This window comes from Macaca fascicularis, chromosome 4 (genome assembly GCF_037993035.2).
Source record: "Macaca fascicularis isolate 582-1 chromosome 4, T2T-MFA8v1.1".
Classification (NCBI taxonomy): domain Eukaryota; kingdom Metazoa; phylum Chordata; class Mammalia; order Primates; family Cercopithecidae; genus Macaca; species Macaca fascicularis.
In genome coordinates this window covers 66,160,993-66,179,161 of record NC_088378.1, presented here as the reverse complement: position 1 = coordinate 66,179,161, position 18,169 = coordinate 66,160,993, and the positions used below count along the sequence as shown (strand labels likewise).

The 18,169-nt window shown below is 43.4% G+C and overlaps 1 protein-coding gene across 6 annotated transcripts in view; it reads right to left on the bottom strand.

Annotated features, from left to right (window-relative positions):
• The window catches only part of SNX9 (sorting nexin 9), a 124,119-nt gene extending 106,770 nt beyond the window's left edge, over positions 1-17,349 (bottom strand). For 4 of the 6 annotated variants that reach the window (XM_045391331.2, XM_045391332.2, XM_074037338.1 and 1 more), the window contains exon 1: positions 16,539-16,739. In XM_045391331.2, the coding sequence (XP_045247266.1) occupies positions 16,539-16,550 (12 nt within the window). In that variant the 5' untranslated portion in view covers positions 16,551-16,739. Of the gene's footprint in view, positions 1-16,538; positions 16,740-17,265 lie in introns of those variants that run through there. The other 2 variants (XM_005552201.5, XM_045391333.3) reach the window with 1 other exon arrangement.
• Positions 17,350-18,169: the final 820 nt, after the last annotated feature.

Here is an 18,169-nt window from a genome sequence, read left to right as displayed (position 1 = left end):
GACTTAAATGGAGCACAGGACTTTCCTAGTGTGGCTTTAATAAGATACAATCAATTAAGTTTTAAGAAGGCATAAAGTAAGGCTTAAATCCAGTATCAAAGCGAAATGAGTGTTAACTCCTGCAGTTAGCTTTGGCCAATAAAGGCAAGCTCAACTCTTAAAAGACAAGAAAAGAAAAGAAAGAAGTTATAAAAGTCAATCATTTTGGGTGTGGTAAAAACTCTCCAATGGTTTTATTGCCAAATAAATGTCAAAGCCCCTGTGGTCACCTGGGCCTCCCCAGCCCAGGGAGCAGGCCCTCTTCCCTGTGCTCCCTCAGCTCCAGCCTCACTGCGCAAGCACCACCCTGAGGGTCTGCTCTTTCCTGAGATGCAAAGACACCGCCACCTTCCCTTAGGTCTCTACCTGAGTGTCACCTTCCCAGTGAGGCTGTCTTGTTTTTTTCACCTGCTTTCAGAACCCTAGTGAAACCATGAAACAACTGGAGGGGACAGGAGAATCCAAACAGCTCTGTATCACATTAAGAAGCTCTGAGTTTTGCAGAGATTCGGGCCCCAATACTGTGCACAACCAGCAAGGTGGTTCCCATGCCCTCAAGTAGCACAGCAAGAAGTGGTGGAGAGAGCTACTAAACTGCGGGGCAGCAGGAAAGGCCGAGAGAGGAGACCGGAGGGCAAGATGGGGTCCCACCTCCAAGGCCATGGCACTAGGTTACCATCCCCACCCTCAAATTATGCTTAACCCTGGGCAAGAGGCGGTGGCCTGGGAACTAATTATAAGTCTGCTTCCCCAGCAGGACGGGGATGTAATTTGTTGGAAATTATTACAGAAAAGTAAAATTATAATTTCCCCCCCCCTTGGACTATGCAATGGAATTCACACCTGAATCCATTCAATTACTTGTATTTTACAGATAAGGACACTGAAGCATTAAGTAACTTTCCAAAGTAATATATTAATAACTGGACTGGGATTTGAACCCAGGCTCCTAATCTCTATGCTATACCACCACTATTACATGAAAATACATATGCTTCATAATCAGGTAGAACTAATTTTATTCATTCATTGCATCTCTAATAAAAGACACAATTTCTCTTTTACTCTAAATATAAAATTCAAGAGAAACAAAACACTAATGAAGGAAATAGGCTTTTATGTAATAGCTATAATGAATCACAGAGGAATGCCAATGACCTCAACATTAATTCATTACATATATACATCCCCACACACAAATAACAGTAATTATACACAAGGACAATTCATTGATACCTAACACCAAAATGGTACTATGAAGTCCAGTGTTTTTAAGTAAACCTGTATTTTATTAACTGAATCTATATACATTTTAAAGAGTTAAAGATCCCTGACAATTCAGCAGCTGGGAATCCCTTCTCTAGAATAAGCTCTGGGTATTGCAAACCAGGTAAACAAAACACACCAAATAACAGCTTACCTGGAAATCAAAAGGAGCAGATCCATCTTAACCATTTCAAGATGCTATGTCCTTGGCCACAAAGGATTTAGAACAAGCCTGGGCACAGAAAGATTACTTGCCTTGAACGTTCACTGGTTCCTAAGACTGGCTTAGTGTAACTAGTCCCAGATAAAATTTTAGAGCACAACCAGGGAAACTGGACATTTACACTTCTCTAAAATGCACTTTCTGTCCCACAAGGTCAGTCACTAAAATAGGAGCTCTTTAAATGAGACCTCGAACTAAACATGCCTTCAAGTATTTAATGCCATTCCCTAGAGAAATCATCCTCTTCTACACCATGAATAACATAATGTCAGAATATTTAACTAGCACTTCCACATAAAATTTTCACACTATAGCCTCTTTATTGATATAAATTTATTTTTACTCTTACTTTTCCAATGGCTAAATGGAGGGAAAAAGGTTAGAGGGTCTATTTCTGACTACAAATACTGAGCTGTCTCACTGTACACTATGTATATATACTTCTACCATAGCAACGGTACACCTAATTGAAGATATCTAAGTGCCTGTGTTCTCCATTAGACTGTAAATTGTTTGGATAGAAAAATGTACATGCATTTTCACTTACAGTGTAAATTCTGGAGAGAGACTGAATGAAAAAAAAAAAAAAAAACCACCCATGGCCAAGCACAGTGGTTCATGCCTGTAACCCTAGCACTTTGGGAGGCCAAGGTGGGCAGATTGCTTGAGCCCAGGAGTTCAAGACCAGCCTGGGCAACATGGCAAAACACTATCGCTATAAAAAATACAAAAATTAGCCAAGTATGGTGATGCATGCCTGTAGTCCCAGCTCCTCGGGAGGCTGAGGTGGTAGGATTGTTTGAGCCCGGGAAGTTGGGGCCGCAGTGAGCTGCCACTGTACTCCAAGCCTGGGCAACAGGGTGAGGTTCTGTCTCAAAAAAACAAAATTTGATTTTTGGTAGCAATGTAACATACTTAATATTTCTGTCAATATCTCTTGATGTTCATGCACAATAATATTCTAATGTTAACCACAGCCAGTAACAATTACAAGTGTTCCTTCCATAATTCATGGTACAGCATATGCTGTTCACAGATCCCACAAGAAACAGAACAGTGCAGTTCAGTTGCCACCTTGTTCAAATGCCAACAAGGGCTTCACGATCTGCTGCCCTGCTCTTGTTTAGACACTCGTTACTTCTTACTGATTCTACAGAGGCAGGTCATATGAACACAGACAGCATGCCCATGCCTTCATGCATATGGGTCCTATCATAATGCATGGGTTGATTTGATTATTCAGAGGTAGATTTATCTAGTTTGGGGGCTATACCCATTCTTTTTTTCTGGCTTTGACAAACATTTGTTTCTTTACTTCTTTAAAGCTTCTAAGTGGGCAAACAGGAAAAATGAAGCCGCTGAAATTCAAATTCATCAAAATTAGGTATGGGCACTTATGACACAAATAACATTAAAAACTGGATTTACACAAAGGCATGTATTATCTGACTTATAAAATAATTTAAGAACAGGATTCTTTCAGGTAGCAATCTCTCCTAGTGAATCAAAAGTTATTTTCATTATATAATCACGGTAGGAACATACTATGCAATGCAAATAAATCTGGACTGATCACTCTTTTAAACTGTATCGCATGTTTTCTGGCTAACTTAAAAGGCAATAGGAAGAGCAGTAACCAGCCTCCACAGTAATCTGAGATTCTAATAGTGTTGAGACATTTTGCATATAATACCAATGATAAATCAAAAGAACTGAAAAGTTACTGACAACACTACAAGTTGGTGAGACACTAAATAGCTTCTGAGAATATTTTACTGATCTTTGATTTTCTGCATCATTTGAACCCAGTTAAATAAAAGAATCCTTTAAGCACACAAGTGTTCGCTGCATCAGCATGCTAGGGCAGCCACCCATTTTTCAGCCTCACAGATCTTAGGGACCAGCCAAGGACAGAACCCAAGTTCTTCCTTTTATTTTTCCATCCCTCACAACAGTGGTTCTGAAAGTTAGGTCCCTAGACCACCAGCATCAGCATCACCTGGGAACTGGTAGAAATGTGTGTTCTCAGCCCCACCCCAGACCTCCTGAATCAGAAACTCTGGATAATTGAACAAGCTCCCCGGGTTGGTGACTGTGATGCAGCTAGTTAGAGTACCACAGCTCTACCACGAATTCCTAACCCTTAGGAAATATCATCGCTTGTAAAATATTGATGGGCTTTAGTTCAATTTCTCTCTCAGATGGAAGCTTATTACCATTGCCATATCATTCTGTATAGCAGAGTCCTAATGAATCAGAGAACAGGGCAGTTTGAAAACAAATTTTAATACTTGTAGCATTTTAGAGAATCACTATCTATCACTTTCATAATGAAAACGACAGAATGCGCACAAGATGTTTCCACTTATCAAAAAGGGGAATGGCTGTAATCCCAGCACTTTGGGAGGCTGAGGCAGGAGGAATGTTTGAGCCCAGAAGTTCAAGACCAGCCTGGGCACATAGAGAGACCCTGTCTCTACAACAACAACAACAAAAAAATTAAAAATTAGCTGGCTCTGGTGGCATATGCCTGTAGTCCCAGCTACCTGGGAGGCTGAGGCAGAAGGATTGTTTGAGCCTGGGAGGTCGAGGCTGCTGTGAGCCCAGATCACGCCACGGCACTCCAGCCTGAGCCAACAGAGTGAGACCCTTCTCAACAAAAATAAAAAATAAACAGCTAGGCATGGGGGGGGGCATGTCTGTGGTCCCAGATTGTATTAGTCTGTTTTCACACTGCTATAAAGAACTGCCCAAGACTGGGTAATTGATAAAGGGGAGAGGTTTAATTGACTCACAGTTCAGCATGGCTAGGGAGGCCTCATGAAACTTACAATCACGATGGAAAGTGAAGGTGAAGCAAGGCACCTTCTCCACAAGGTGGCAGGAAGGAGAAGTACTGAGTGAAGGTGGAAGAACCCCTTATAAAACCATCAGCTCCATCAGCATGGGGGAAATTGTCCCCATGATTCAATTACCTCCACCTGGTCTCTCCCCACACTTGGAGATTACAGCTATTACAATTCAAGATGAGATGTGGGTGGGGACATGAAGCCTAACCATATTACAGATACTCAGGAGGCCGAGGCGGGAGGACTGCTTCCCTGTGGGAGTTCAAGGTTTCAGTGAGCCATGTTTGCACCACTGGACTCCAGCCTGGGCAACAGAGCAAGACTCTATTTAAGAAAAAAAAAAAGAAAAAAAAAAGAAGGAAGGGAATCGGTTTTAAAAGGCTGAAAACTTTGCTTTTAGTCATTATATGGTAATGGAACTCTAATAGAAGTGAATATTAGAATATTTTTTAAATCTTGGCCGGGCGTGGTGGCTTATGCCTGCAATCCTAGCACTTTGGGAGGCCGAGGCAGGCAGATCACTTGGTGTCAGGAGTTTGAAACTGGGCTGGCCAATATGGTGAAACCCCGTCTCTACTAAAAATACAGAAATTAGCCGAGCGTGGTGGCACACATCTGTAATCCCAGCAACCTGGGAGGCTGAGGCGGGAGAACTGCTTGAACCCAGGAGGTGGAGGTTGCAGTGAGCTGAGATTGCACCACTGCACTCCAGCCTGGGTGACAAAGTGAGACTCTGTCTCAAAAATAAAATTAAATTGGCCGGGCGCGGTGGCTCAAGCCTGTAATCCCAGCACTTTGGGAGGCCAAGATGGGCGGATCACGAGGTCAGGAGATCGAGACCATCCTGGCTAACACGGTGAAACCACGTCTCTATTAAAAAATACAAAAAAACTAGCCAGGCAAGGTGGCGGGCGCCTGTAGTCCCAGCTACTTGGGAGGCTGAGGCAGGAGAATGGCGTAAACCCGGGAGGCGGAGCTTGCAGTGAGCTGAGATCCAGCCACTGCACTCCAGCCTGGGCGACAGAGCGAGACTCCGTCTCAAAAAATAAAAAATAAAAATAAAAAAATTTAATGTAATTTAATTTAAAATCTCTATACTTTTTGGTATCATCTTGGCTTTAGATGATTCAGACAGCTCAACCTATTGTAACCACAGATCTCAGTAACCTAATTGCTATTGATTTCTTAGGGTTTTGGAGTTTTTAGGGGTTGCGAGGATGTTGAATATGCTTTACATACCGTTGGAATTGCATCAGACTAATCTGGTTCAACTTTTACGTAACAAAGTTATGAGTTGCTTTTCAGTTGGCATGGACCCCAGGTTGAAGGTCACATCACCAGAGCATGCCCAAAACTAAGTGAGCAACCATGGACAGAATCCATGTGCTCAGATGGGCACTTGGAATGGAATGGGCATGAGGAATGAGCACTGAATTAAGAAGTGGACACCAACAGTTTGGGAGGCTGTAATCCCAATACTTTGGGAGGCTGCCACGGGAGGATCGTTTGAGCCTAGGAGTTGGAGACCAACCTGGGGAACATGGCAAGGCCTCAATTCCACTAAAGAAAAAAAATTTTTTTAATTGACCGGGGGTCGGGGGAGGTGACACACAGCTGTAGTCCAAGCTACTTGTGAGGCTGAGGTGGGAGAATCACTTAAGCCCAGGAGTTCAAGGCTGCAGTGAGTTATTATCATGCCACTGCACTCCAGCTTGAGCGACAGAAATGAGACCCTGTCTCTACAAAAAAAAAATTAGCCAGGTGTGCTGGCACACACTTTGTGGTGCCAGCTTACTCAGGATGTTGAGGTGAGAGGATCGCTGGAGCCCAGGAGGTTGAGCTGCAGTCAGCAGAGGTTGCACCACTGCACTTCAGCCTGGGCAACAGAGGGAGACCCTGTTTCAAAAAAAAAAAAAAAAAAAAAAAGTGGACACCACACGGCAGGATCCAAAATCCAATCAGATCAAGCCCTGGTGTCACCTCATGGCAGGATCCAGTCAGATCATGCCTCCAGCATCACCCCATTGCAAGATCCAATCAGATCATGCCTCATTACCTTCTAAGTACAAAACCTGACCTAGCCCCCAGCGTGGAGAGACAGACTTAAGTCCAACTCCTGTCTCCTTGCGCAGTTGTCTGGCAATAAGCCTTTCTCACTACAAAAACCTGGTGCTTCAGTGTTTGGCTTTCCACTACATGGGCAAATGGACCCAGTTCAGTTCGGCAATACTGGTAGACAGTCACAGGACAAAGTAAATCTGATGCATCAACAAAACAGCTGTAAAATCGTATTATTCAACTCTTGACTCTAAAATCTGAGTCATGGTTTAGGAAGGTAGGAGAAGTGGAGTGCTGGAAACCCTGCCTAACCACAAAGAATTAGCCACCCTGCCTCTTCTAAGCTCCTGAGGGAGAAGGCGCATGGTGGCAGGTAAAATTACCAATGTATTTATGAAACAACAATTTGTAACACCTTCAGATTCAGTGCTAGTTGTTCAGTAAGTTTTCAGTTATTTTTTAAAGTTAGTTTTAAAAGACACCTTTTTTCCCTTGGAAGAAGAAAATTTCCTTAAGTACCATACTTAAGAAAATTACAAAATAATATTTGTAATCCTGAATGCATTAGCATCCTTCTATTGAAGTGCCCTTACTATGTGTAAGCATTAAAAATTTTTTCCAACCTAGGACAAGCTGAAACAAATTAACAGAAGGTATATAAGTTTGGGAATCTGCTTTAGAGGCCTAAAGACAGTAAGTTTTTAATTTTTTTAAAAACAATCTTTTTTTCCTTGTTACAAAAGCAGCAAATACTCATTACTTAAAATCCAGAGACTATAAAACAAGCTAAAACATAAAAAAACTTCTTATGTGCAGCCACTATGCAATAGGCAACTATTATACAAAGAAAGTCTACATTTTCAAGCCTTTTACTGTGAATTTAAATTAGGAAATAAATTTAAACTCGCACATTTTAAATACACCAATTCATTAATATCTGAATGTCAACTGTCCTAGGGGGGATCCAAATCTTTACGCCCAGCATCCAAGTGGCACAAAATAGCTACTGAAATGTCTGCTGAACTGAATATCTGGGATCTGACAAGACAAAGTCTGGACTTGCAGACTGTGGAGCTGTACTATGGAAGTATTTTTAAAGCAACTGAAGTGATAGAATAAGGGTTAAAACTCACTCAAAGTACTAAGTAACAGACTGATATGGTTTGGCTGTGTACCCCCATATCTCACCTTGTAGTTCCCATAATCCCCACATGTTGTGGGAGGCACCTGGTGGGGGTAATTGAATCATGGGGGCAGTTACCCCCATGCTGTTCTCATGAATTCTCACAAGATCTGATGGTTTTTTAAGGGAGTTTTCTCCCTTTTGCTTGGCACTTCTTCCTGCTGCCATGTGAAGAAGGACATGTTTGCTTCCCCTTCCACCATGATTGTAAGCTTCCTGAGGCCTCTCCAGCCCTGTGGAACTGTGAGTCAATTAAACCTCTTTTCCTTATAAATTACCCAGCCTCGGGTATTTCTTCCTAGCAGCATGAGAACAGACTAATACACAGACATTTCAAGACTTGGGTCCTCTGAAATCCTCTGGGCTTGAGGAACTGTGCCAGGAGCCTGCACTGTGCCCCTGCAGACAGCCTGCCCTCCTTCAGGACACTGTGCCCTTTGAGTACAAGGATAGGCCTTTCATACTGACATCCCAGAGGACCTAGCACATCTGAAGTTCAAATGAATGAGCTGTGGATGACAATGGGTAATAGGTAACAGAATGAAGCTGCATTTCCCCCTCTTTAACTTATCCCTGAAGTGTCTGACTTAATTGAACAATCACAAATCTGTGATTTCTGAGTACTGTCCCTGTGGGTAATACTACTATATTACTCGATTTTCAGATACTAAAAATAACTTAGAAAAATTGAGTCACACTGAATAGCATCTTTAAACACTGCATTTACAATGCCTAGAAATTAATAAGGAGTCTATCACATGCTTTTAATAGTCAAAAGAAAAATGACAAAGAAATATCATTGGAAAGTTTTGAAATGACCAGTGTGACAGCTTGACTGAAGGTTTCGTTTCAACCAAAATGCTTAAGAACTTTTTCACCTTTCCCCTCTGCAAAGATCAGACTAACACTTTCATGCACATATTCCACACCCTTCACTTGACAGTCTGTTACAAAGACGCTCTGACTTGGATTTTGTTCCAGCAACTAGAGCAAGCTAATACCTAAGCCACTGCCAGACTGAAACAACTGAAGTGCTGAATAAAATATTAAAAGCAAAAGATACAAAACTAAACACCTTTTGAAACATGTTGCTGAGTTAGCTGGAAAGGAAAGGCTCCAGGAAAGGCTCCAGAGAGGCCACAAAGGAAGTGAAAGCAGAAACCCTGGGAGAACACATGTGCTGAGGCAGGATTTCCTGCTAGGAGACTCCACAAACCCGGGAGCCTGGCTCTGTGCTCTGGGGACTGTGTGGGGACAGGGGAGGCAACACACAAAGTCTCCTGTATTAAGCTACAAGCTGGGACTCCAAAAGGACCTCAGCATAAGGATAAAGAGGAAAACCTGTGTGCAAGGAAATGTCTCATCATCGACACAGAGTAGTAGGAATGAGGAAAATTTCTCCTGAGATGCCAGGTCCATATTTATTCTACCTAGTATGGCTGAGAAAACAGAAAGCCAGGAATTAAAGATATAGTGACCCCAAGGATGTAATGTCCCCAGGAGACTGGTATCAGCACACACAAATTCTCCCTAGAAGGATACAACCTCAATCTAGGTAACAGAATTCCCTCAGATGAAGTTCCAAGGAAAACAAGCAACTCAAGGAAAAATCAAAATAAATCACAAAACACACAAGAAAACAAAGCACCATGAGTGAGAGTGTGCAGAAACGGATGGCTTGAATCAGACTCCTGAGATTAGGACATAAAACCATTAATGTTTTTACATGCTTAAGAGAAGCTTAAAAATATAAGCAAAGAACAAGAAACTATAATGAATGATAAGCAGATTTGAAATAGAACCAAATATAATTTCTAAAAATAGAAGATAAACGAAACTGAAAATTAAATGAATGAATAAAAGAGCACATTTGGCCTGAATGAGGAAAGAATAGTGAACGGAAGGTAAGAACAAAAGAAATTATCCAGAATGAAGCACAGAGAAAACATGACAGGTTGAGAGATGGGAAGTTAGATTTCCACTGGTCCTTTTCATGCTACTAGAGTTCCAGAAAGAAAGAATGGAGAAAAGGCAATTTTCATGAATAACCACTGAGAATCTGCTAGAGCTGCACTCTCCTATAAAGTAGCCATTAGCCACATGTGGCTACTGAAATTAAAATTTAAACACAGTTCCTCAGTCACACTAACCACATTTCAAGTTCTTGTTAGCCACAAGTGGCAGACAGTTACCATATGGATGGCCCAGATGTAGAACATTATCATACAGAGTCCACTGAACAGCACAGTTCTAGAACTAGCGTAGCACCCTTCATCAGATCCAAGATACCCAGGAAACCCCAAGCTGTGTAACCAAAATCCACACATGGACACAGTACAGTGAAGCTGCAAAATACTAAAACGCAGAGAAGTCTTAACAGCCAGTGAAGAGTCACACCACCGACAAAGGAACAATAATTAGATAACTGGCTTCCTAGCAGCAAATGTCAAAGCCAGTAGAAAACAAAGAAAGAATACCTTCATTGTACTGGGAGAAAATGCTGTCAACCGAAAACTCTTTCAAGACCAGGGTAATTTTCATACCCAAGAGACACATAAGAGATTTACCAACAACATACCTTCTCAATGGAAATTCCAATTCATTTTAGGTGGAAGGAAAATTATCTCAAGAAAAGACTGAAATGTAAGAAGAAACAGTAAGCAAAGACAGTACAATATGATTAAATCAAAAACATTTAACTGTATAAAAATAAAAATAATGTCCAATTTGTAGTGAAAAAGATGTAACTAAAACACCAGGCAATGATTGATCATATTCGGGGAGATGATTGCAGTTACATAACCTTATGTCATTTTGTAATTCAGGAAAAGGCTAATGATATTAAGTAGTTTCAGACTTTAACTTAATGTTACCATGCTTATGATAACCACTGGAAAAAAGAGATGTATAACACAAACCTTCCACAAAGTTGGGAGTGGGCTCCTACAATCTATAAGATGGTAGACAGAAATCCAAATACATCAGTAAACACAATGCTGTACAGGCAGGCACCAAGATCAGACTGGATAAAAAGGTAAAATTCAGCTATTGGCTTTTATATATTTGGGAAATATTTACCAAAAGCTGGTGAATGTTAATCACATTAACATTAGAAATATAGTCTTTAAGAAAGAATGCATTACCAGAGATAAAGAGGTTCACTTCATAATGATAAAAACTTCAATTCACCTAGAAAATAATACTAATTCTAAATGTAGAGAAAATTTTTAAATTCACCATTTTAATATCTCCATCAAGTAGACAGAGGATCAGTTAAATACAACAGATCAATTAGCGAAACACAATTAGTAAGGATATAGATATGAACAGCACAGTAAGTCTAATGGACATACAGCATACAGAATAGACACACACATCAATAATATATATACTCTTTTTGTCCACAGGTGAAACATAAAAGCTGACTATATGCTGGGTATAAAGTTAGCCTCAACAAATTTCCAGGTACAGTACTGATTTTAATCAGGCTCCCTGATCACAATGCAATCAAGTTAGAAATCACCAACAAGAAAGAGAAAAACCCAATACATTTGGAAATTAAACACGCCTCTGAAAACCCATAGGTTAAAGACAACTCTTCAAAGTCTCAGAAATATGAAGCTTGTTCCAAGTGCCTTAAAACATGAGGCAATTTCTCATGTAATCATTAGTAAAATTGATTATGTTTTAAAAAATATTATTGCCAATACCTAAGGTGCAGATGTAAATTTTGTGTTGTACCTGTATACACTTTTAACAAACACACAAACACACATAATTAAAAGAACAAAAGCTTACAGTTGGGGATTAATATTTTCTACTTCAATAATCGAGTCACTTATCTCACTAGAATATTTTTGCTCTTTAAACTGGTCATTGAAGATACGAAAGTGAGCACACACACAGTCTCAGCTTCTTGAGGCTGACAGCATTCAATGGAGACAGCCATCAGTTATAGAAACAAATATAAAATGGCAGTCGGGTGTGTAATGTGACCCTGAAACAGGGGCGGGGACATCAGGAAAGGCTTCCCCAGGGAAGTGATGCTTAGACACATTAAGACCTAATATGTGACCGGGCGCAGTGTCTCACACCTGTAATCCCAATACTTTGCAAGGCTGAGGAGGAAGGATCACCTCAGCTCAGGATACATGGTGAAACCCCATCTCTACAAAAAATACAAAAAGTAGCTGGGCATGGTGGCGCACACCTGTCGTCCCAGCTACTTGGGAGACTGAGGTGGAAGGATCACTTGAGCCAGAGAAGTCGAGACTGCAGTGAGCCGTGTTAGTGCCACTGCACTCCAGTCTGGATGGCAAAGGGAGACTTCATAATAATAATAATAATAATAATAATAATAATAACTTAACATCTAGGCCGGGCGCGGTGGCTCACGCCTGTAATCCCAGCACTTTGGGAGGCCGAGGTGGGTGGATCACAAGGTCAGGAGATCAAGACCTGGTGAAACCCCGTCTCTACTAAAAAATAGAAAAAAATTAGCCGGGCGCAGTGGCGGGCGCCTGTAGTCCCAGCTACTCGGGAGGCTGAGGCAGGAGAATGGCGTGAACCCGGGAGGCGGAGCTTGCAGTAAGCCGAGATTGCGCCACTGCACTCCAGCCTGGGCGACAGAGCGAGACTCCGTCTCAAAAAAATAAATAAATAAATAAATAAATAAAATAACTTAACATCTAAAAACAAAGTACCTAGGGAAGGACAAGGGAGAACAGCATTCCAGAAAAGAAACAGCAGTACTGCAAAGTTACAAAGTTTTAAGTAAGCAATTAAAGTAAAACTATAATTTAATTTTTAGATGGTCAATACAAAAACAAGGCACAGTAGAAAACTGCAACATTTTTATGATTTCTAATCTATTCCTTCTTTAATGAGACTTGTTCATCTTTCTACCATCACAGAACTTTTCTTTGACTGTACAAATACTGCACACTCTACTTAAGACACACAGAAAATACTACTGCTATACAAACTTAAATGGTTAGCATTTTCCAAACATTTAAAAAACCATAAAAATCAACTTTAATCCTTAAGACCCATTAGAAAGATATTTCTATTCTAGTCTTCAAATAAAGAGGTTTCTGCTCTGGAGATGCTACAAAGTGTGCCTTCTAGATTGTTCTCACTAACCTATACACGGAATAAACAGCAATTCATTTATTCCCTACCATTATTTTTAACATTCCATACCCACTTAATTTAACCAGACAAGCTATGTAACATGTGTATAACTTTAAGTATTGGAACTGAGGAGTTAAAAAAAAAAAAAAAAGCAACAAGAACTCCTAGAATCTTGTTATAATTAGTCTAAAGGTGACTATGTAAGCACAAAAGGATCCAAATTAGTGACTGAAGGTTAACTTTGACATGGAAATTACAGCTAAATTATATAGATATGGATTAACCTCCACTAACAATTTTCTTCATGTCCCCTTTGACAGACATTGAAAAAAAATTCTTCATTTCTTTCCTAGGACTTGATCTTTTAAATAAAACATGATGACTGACAATATATTTATTGTATATTTTGTATTTATTCTATATATTGTATATCGTATATATAATATTTATCAATATAACGTATAATATAAACAGGTTATATTTTGGCTAGGTCAAAATATAACCTTTGGAGGCTTCCAATAAAGATCAAGACTAAAATGCTCTGCAGGTTTTGTATTAATATTTGTAAAACAAGACTTGATTGCACTGAGTGAGTGCATACACTTAAACTGAATGCAGCATTCTACTGAGTAAGGATTAGAAATAGAAAACAGATAATCCCTTTAAAATGTGCAGTTACTGATTAACTTTCTTTTCTTTTTTTTTTTTTTTTTTGGAGACAGAGTCTCACTCTGTCACCCAGGCTAGAGTGCAGTGGCGCGATCTTGGCTCACTGCAAGCTCTGCCTCCCGGGTTCACACCATTCTCCTGCCCCAGCCTCCCGAGTAGCTAGAACTACAGGTGACCGCCACCACGCCCAGCTATTTTTTTTTTTTTTTTTTTGTACTTTTAGTAGAGACGGAGTTTCACAGTGTTAGCCAGGATTGTCTCGACCTCCTGACCTCGTGATCCGCCTGTCTCGGTTTCCCAAAGTGCTGGGATTACAGGTGTGAGCCACCGCACCTGGCCCTGATTAACTTTCCTTAGCAGTGAAGGACTGTTCAACTAAACTACTTCTTCTAAATGATAATTTCCTTTTCTATTGTAAAATACACTAGTGCAGTTTTTAAAAATGCCAATAGTTCAGTGATAACCACATCCTTAAGAAAATACTTAAGAACAAACAAGAAAATTGTATCTGAAGATACTATAGCCAAGTTTCTGGTAAATTCAAAGGGAAATGAACATCCCCTAAAATATCCAGATCCTGAATTTACGTTTCATCACTTAATACTTACAGCAACAGCCTGAGTGCCACTGGAGCCATTTATTAAAAATTAGTCATTACTACTAAGCACATTCTCCCCACCCTTGAAGAAGACGAAGAAAAAAAACAGAACTACTCAGGTGTGGGGAAGGGGTGTGTATATGGGGCAAGTGAAAGTAGCAACTTGTCTCTCTGGGGACAATTAAAAAATGAGACTTTGGTTTGACCCAAGTATCACCAGGATGTCAGAAAACTAAGGAAGGGTCTTCTTCTAATAACTGCTTCATTGCTCTTCTTTTTCTTAAAATGGAAATGGTCTGTCACAATGTAGACATGGAAATGAGCACCATGTGGAACAGTGATTAGACAGCGAAAGAAACTAACAGAATTACTGGAATTTGCCTTCGGAGTGGTGTAGATAACGAAGTAGGAAGTGCTTATGCATGTTTTAAGGCTCGTGTTTAAGCAAAGACACATGCAATTCAAGATTAATATACAAGAACCACTTTTCAATTTTTTGAAAAAAAAATTAAGTTCAGGCTTAACTATGAAATAAAAATTTCACTACGTATACCTGCACTAGTTGCTAAACTGCATTCCACTTAAAGGACAGTACAGGTAACATGCCTCAGTAGACCGGAGTGTAAAAACACACAGACCACCACTGGACAGATCTCTATGTCATACACCGCCTTGGTTTTTTTTTTTTTTTCAAACGGAGTCTCCTCGCTCTGTAGCCCAGGCCGGAGTGCGGTGACGCCATCTTGGCTCACTGCAACCTCCGCCTCCCGGGTTCAAGCGATTCTCCTGCCTCGGCCTCCCGGAGCAGCTGGGGCTACAGGCGCGCGCCACCACGCCCAGCTAATTTTTGTATTTTTAGTAGAGACGGAGTTTCACCATATTGGCCAGGCTGTATGGAGCTCCGACCTCAGGTGAACCGCCCACCGCGGCCTCCCAAAGTGCTGGTATTACAGGTGGGAGTGAGCCGCCGCGCCCAGCCTATAAACCGCTGTTAAGGTTGCAAGATGAGCGTGTACTAGGATGTGTAACTGGTAATTTCTGGAGTGTCTGGCAACAAACCTCAAAATCAAATTTCCTTAGAAATCCTTGGCCTAAGTTTTATTTTTAAAAAGGTCAACACAAAATTAATAAGTTCAAAAGGTGGCAAGTTCTATCACATTAATAAAACCAAAGCACAGCACAGGCAATAATATATTAACAAGAAGGTAATTATTTCAGTAACAGCAGCAACAGGTTCCCTGGAGGAGAATCCCCACTTCTCTATAAACGCTGCACCTAGATGGATTCAGAGCACAAAATTTACCACAGGACAACATCTAGCAGACCGAAGTCAAGCAACGCTGATCTTTTAAACAGATTTCACATTTCTTACCATTTCCTACCTTAACACTCCACCAAAAAAAGCAAACACCTATCGAAATATAAAAAATAACGTTTCTAGCAACCCAAAAGTAGCTCAGAGATCTCAAAAAAAAAAAAAAAAATAGGGAAAGGGGTGCTGATGCTAATAAAGTGACACTACAAAAACTAAGTGCAAAAGTAAACCTACTCCTCACAGCGTATCACAGAACAGTTAATGGTTCAGGTACAGAGCCTCCTCCCCCAGGTCCTCCTTCCGCGACCATGACTCCCCAGTGACTATTTTACACCAAGTAACTACTGAAAACGCCCAAGGAAAAGAAGTGGGGGAGGGTGGCTTTTGAAGATTCAGGTAGCAAAGAGTGACTGCTAATTTCATAAACAATAATGCAAAACAAGCAAACCACCGCTCCTAGCCAATTACCAAGCAGGAGTCAAAGTTCCACCACGTAATTCGGGCCTGGGCCTTTTTTAGGCAAACACGTAATCGAAAGCACAGTCATTTCCCTCTTGATATTTTATTCATGCCGGCAATACCATTCACACTGAGAAGGTAGCAAAACAAAAGAAAAAAATAACAGCAGAGAAGGCAGAGGGGCGCGGGGTGTCCCAGCCTCCGTCTCTCCCCGGCCGCGAGCTCCCGCAGGCCGGGACGGGAAGCGCAGCGTCCTCTCTGCTGAGGTCTCGACCCCCACCCGCCCCACGGGGCCGAGGGTCCCCTGGGCGGCAGCGGGAGGGGACGTGGGGGCGGCGGGGACGCCAGACGCCGCGGGGACACCGGACGCCACAGAGAGCCTGTCGCCTCGGGGGCCTCCCCGGGCTGCGGGAAGTTTCCGTCCCGCTCTCGCGGCCCCTCCCGGCGAGCCCGCCGCAGCCCACGCTCAGGTGCAAACTTCCCAAACGTCGCTGCGCCCGGGGTCCCAACCCGCGCCCAGACCCGACGCCCTCCCCCGGCGCGATCCCGGCCGTCTGCACGGTCCGCCGCACCCATGCCCAGAAGGGACTGGCTGGGCCGCGGACCCGCCCGGGGACCCCACCGAGGACGCAGAGTGACCCCTCGGCCACCCCCGGCCCCAACCCTCCCCGCGGCCCCAGCCCCGACCGTCCCCGCGCCGCCGCGGGCCTGAGCGACCGGCCGGGCCTGCGCTGCGCGCCCCTCACCTTGGTGGCCATGGCGGGCGGGTCCCCCGGCCCGGGACGGCCGGCTTGTCTCCCGCGCCGCGGATGGTGATTCTGAGCCGCGCGGACGAAGGCAAGGGCGAGGGCGGCGGCTCCGGCTGGGCCCCGGCGCGGCGGCCGCTCCTGCGCCTCGGCCCCGAGTCTCGACGCTCAGGCCCAGCCGCTGGGCGCTCGGCTACTCCCGCGCCGCCCGCTCCTGCAGTTCCTGAAAGTCCCCGGCTGCGCGGCCCCCGCCCCTGCCGGCCGAGCCTCCCATTTACCGCGGCGCGCGCGGCGCCCGGCGGAAGCGCGCCCTGGGCCCTCGGCCGCGGCCCGGCCTCCTCGCCTCCTGGCCGCCCCCGCGCTGCGCCGCGCCGCGCCGCCGCCCCGGGCAGTCGCTGCCGCCGCCGCCGGGCGCCCTGGGTCGAGGACGGGGGCTGCGTCCCGCGCGGCGGCGGGATCCGGACAGGCGCCCCGGGCCATGGCCCGCACCCTGCGTGGCCGCCCCACGGGAAGCGCTCCGCGGCCCGCACAGCCGCTCGGGGGAGCCGAACCCGACTCCGGTTCACGCTCGGCCAGCGCCGCACGCCGTGGCTCGGGGCTTTCCGTGCATGAGGCGGGCGGGGGGGCAGGAACTCTCGACGCTCCCGGCAGACAGGAGCCCCGCAACCCCGCTGTCTTTGCCCCACGCCGGGGGTGTTGCGGGGTCGCCGTGCCCTTGGCCGAGTACCTTGAGTGCCACGTAAACAGCCGGGAAGGAACGGAGCAATGGCTTCCTGGGCCTCTTTCTCCTGCCCGGAGGCTCCCTCAGGCTGGGGTCCTGGCTTGGAGCCCCTGGGACGGGACGGTGGGGGGTTCGTTTTGTGACGTCCCATTAACCTCATTCTGGAATCTTGATAAGTTTAAAAATGCCCGAGGGCCCAAGAGGTTTAGGGGACAACAGGCTCTCTGAAGTGGAAACGAGGGCTCTAAAATTTTCCATCTTTCTGTCAGTGTTTCTCTCCAGGGTTGGAGATATATATATGGGTGTTATGAATAAACGAATGACTTGAATTGAGCAGCAAGATTTTTCGCTCAAGGACAAAACACAACTGGAAGATGTATCATAATTGGCATATTAGTGGAGTGCTTTTTTATTATGAGGGATATATTTGTAAGAAGAGACAACTATCAAATCTTCAATACTCTGATATTTAGAGTTAATGTCAAGTTTGTGTCTCCTTAAATACATTCTATTTGACCTGAGGTTTCACTAGTTACATTCAATAATGTGGTTTAAAATAGATACGGTATCGCAGAATTTTCTGTGAATTTTTGTGTTTGTTGAGCTCATGGTTAAGCTATAGTCATCATAATATGCATAAATAGTTGTCTTTCTCCATAAAAAAAGATGGAGGCCAATATTCATTGACAGCCTGCTTGCTAATATACTGGGCTTTTACATCCCCATCTCATTTAATCCTTATAAGAAACGTTTGAGAAGCTCATTATTGTCCACTGTTTACAAAGAAGAGCGAATCAGGGCTCACTTAAATAACTTGCGCTTTTGGTAATACTTACTCAAATCGAAAATGACCACAGCCTTGGACCCAGCAGCCCTCCTAGGAGTTTATCCTGTCAAACTTGTACAAGTG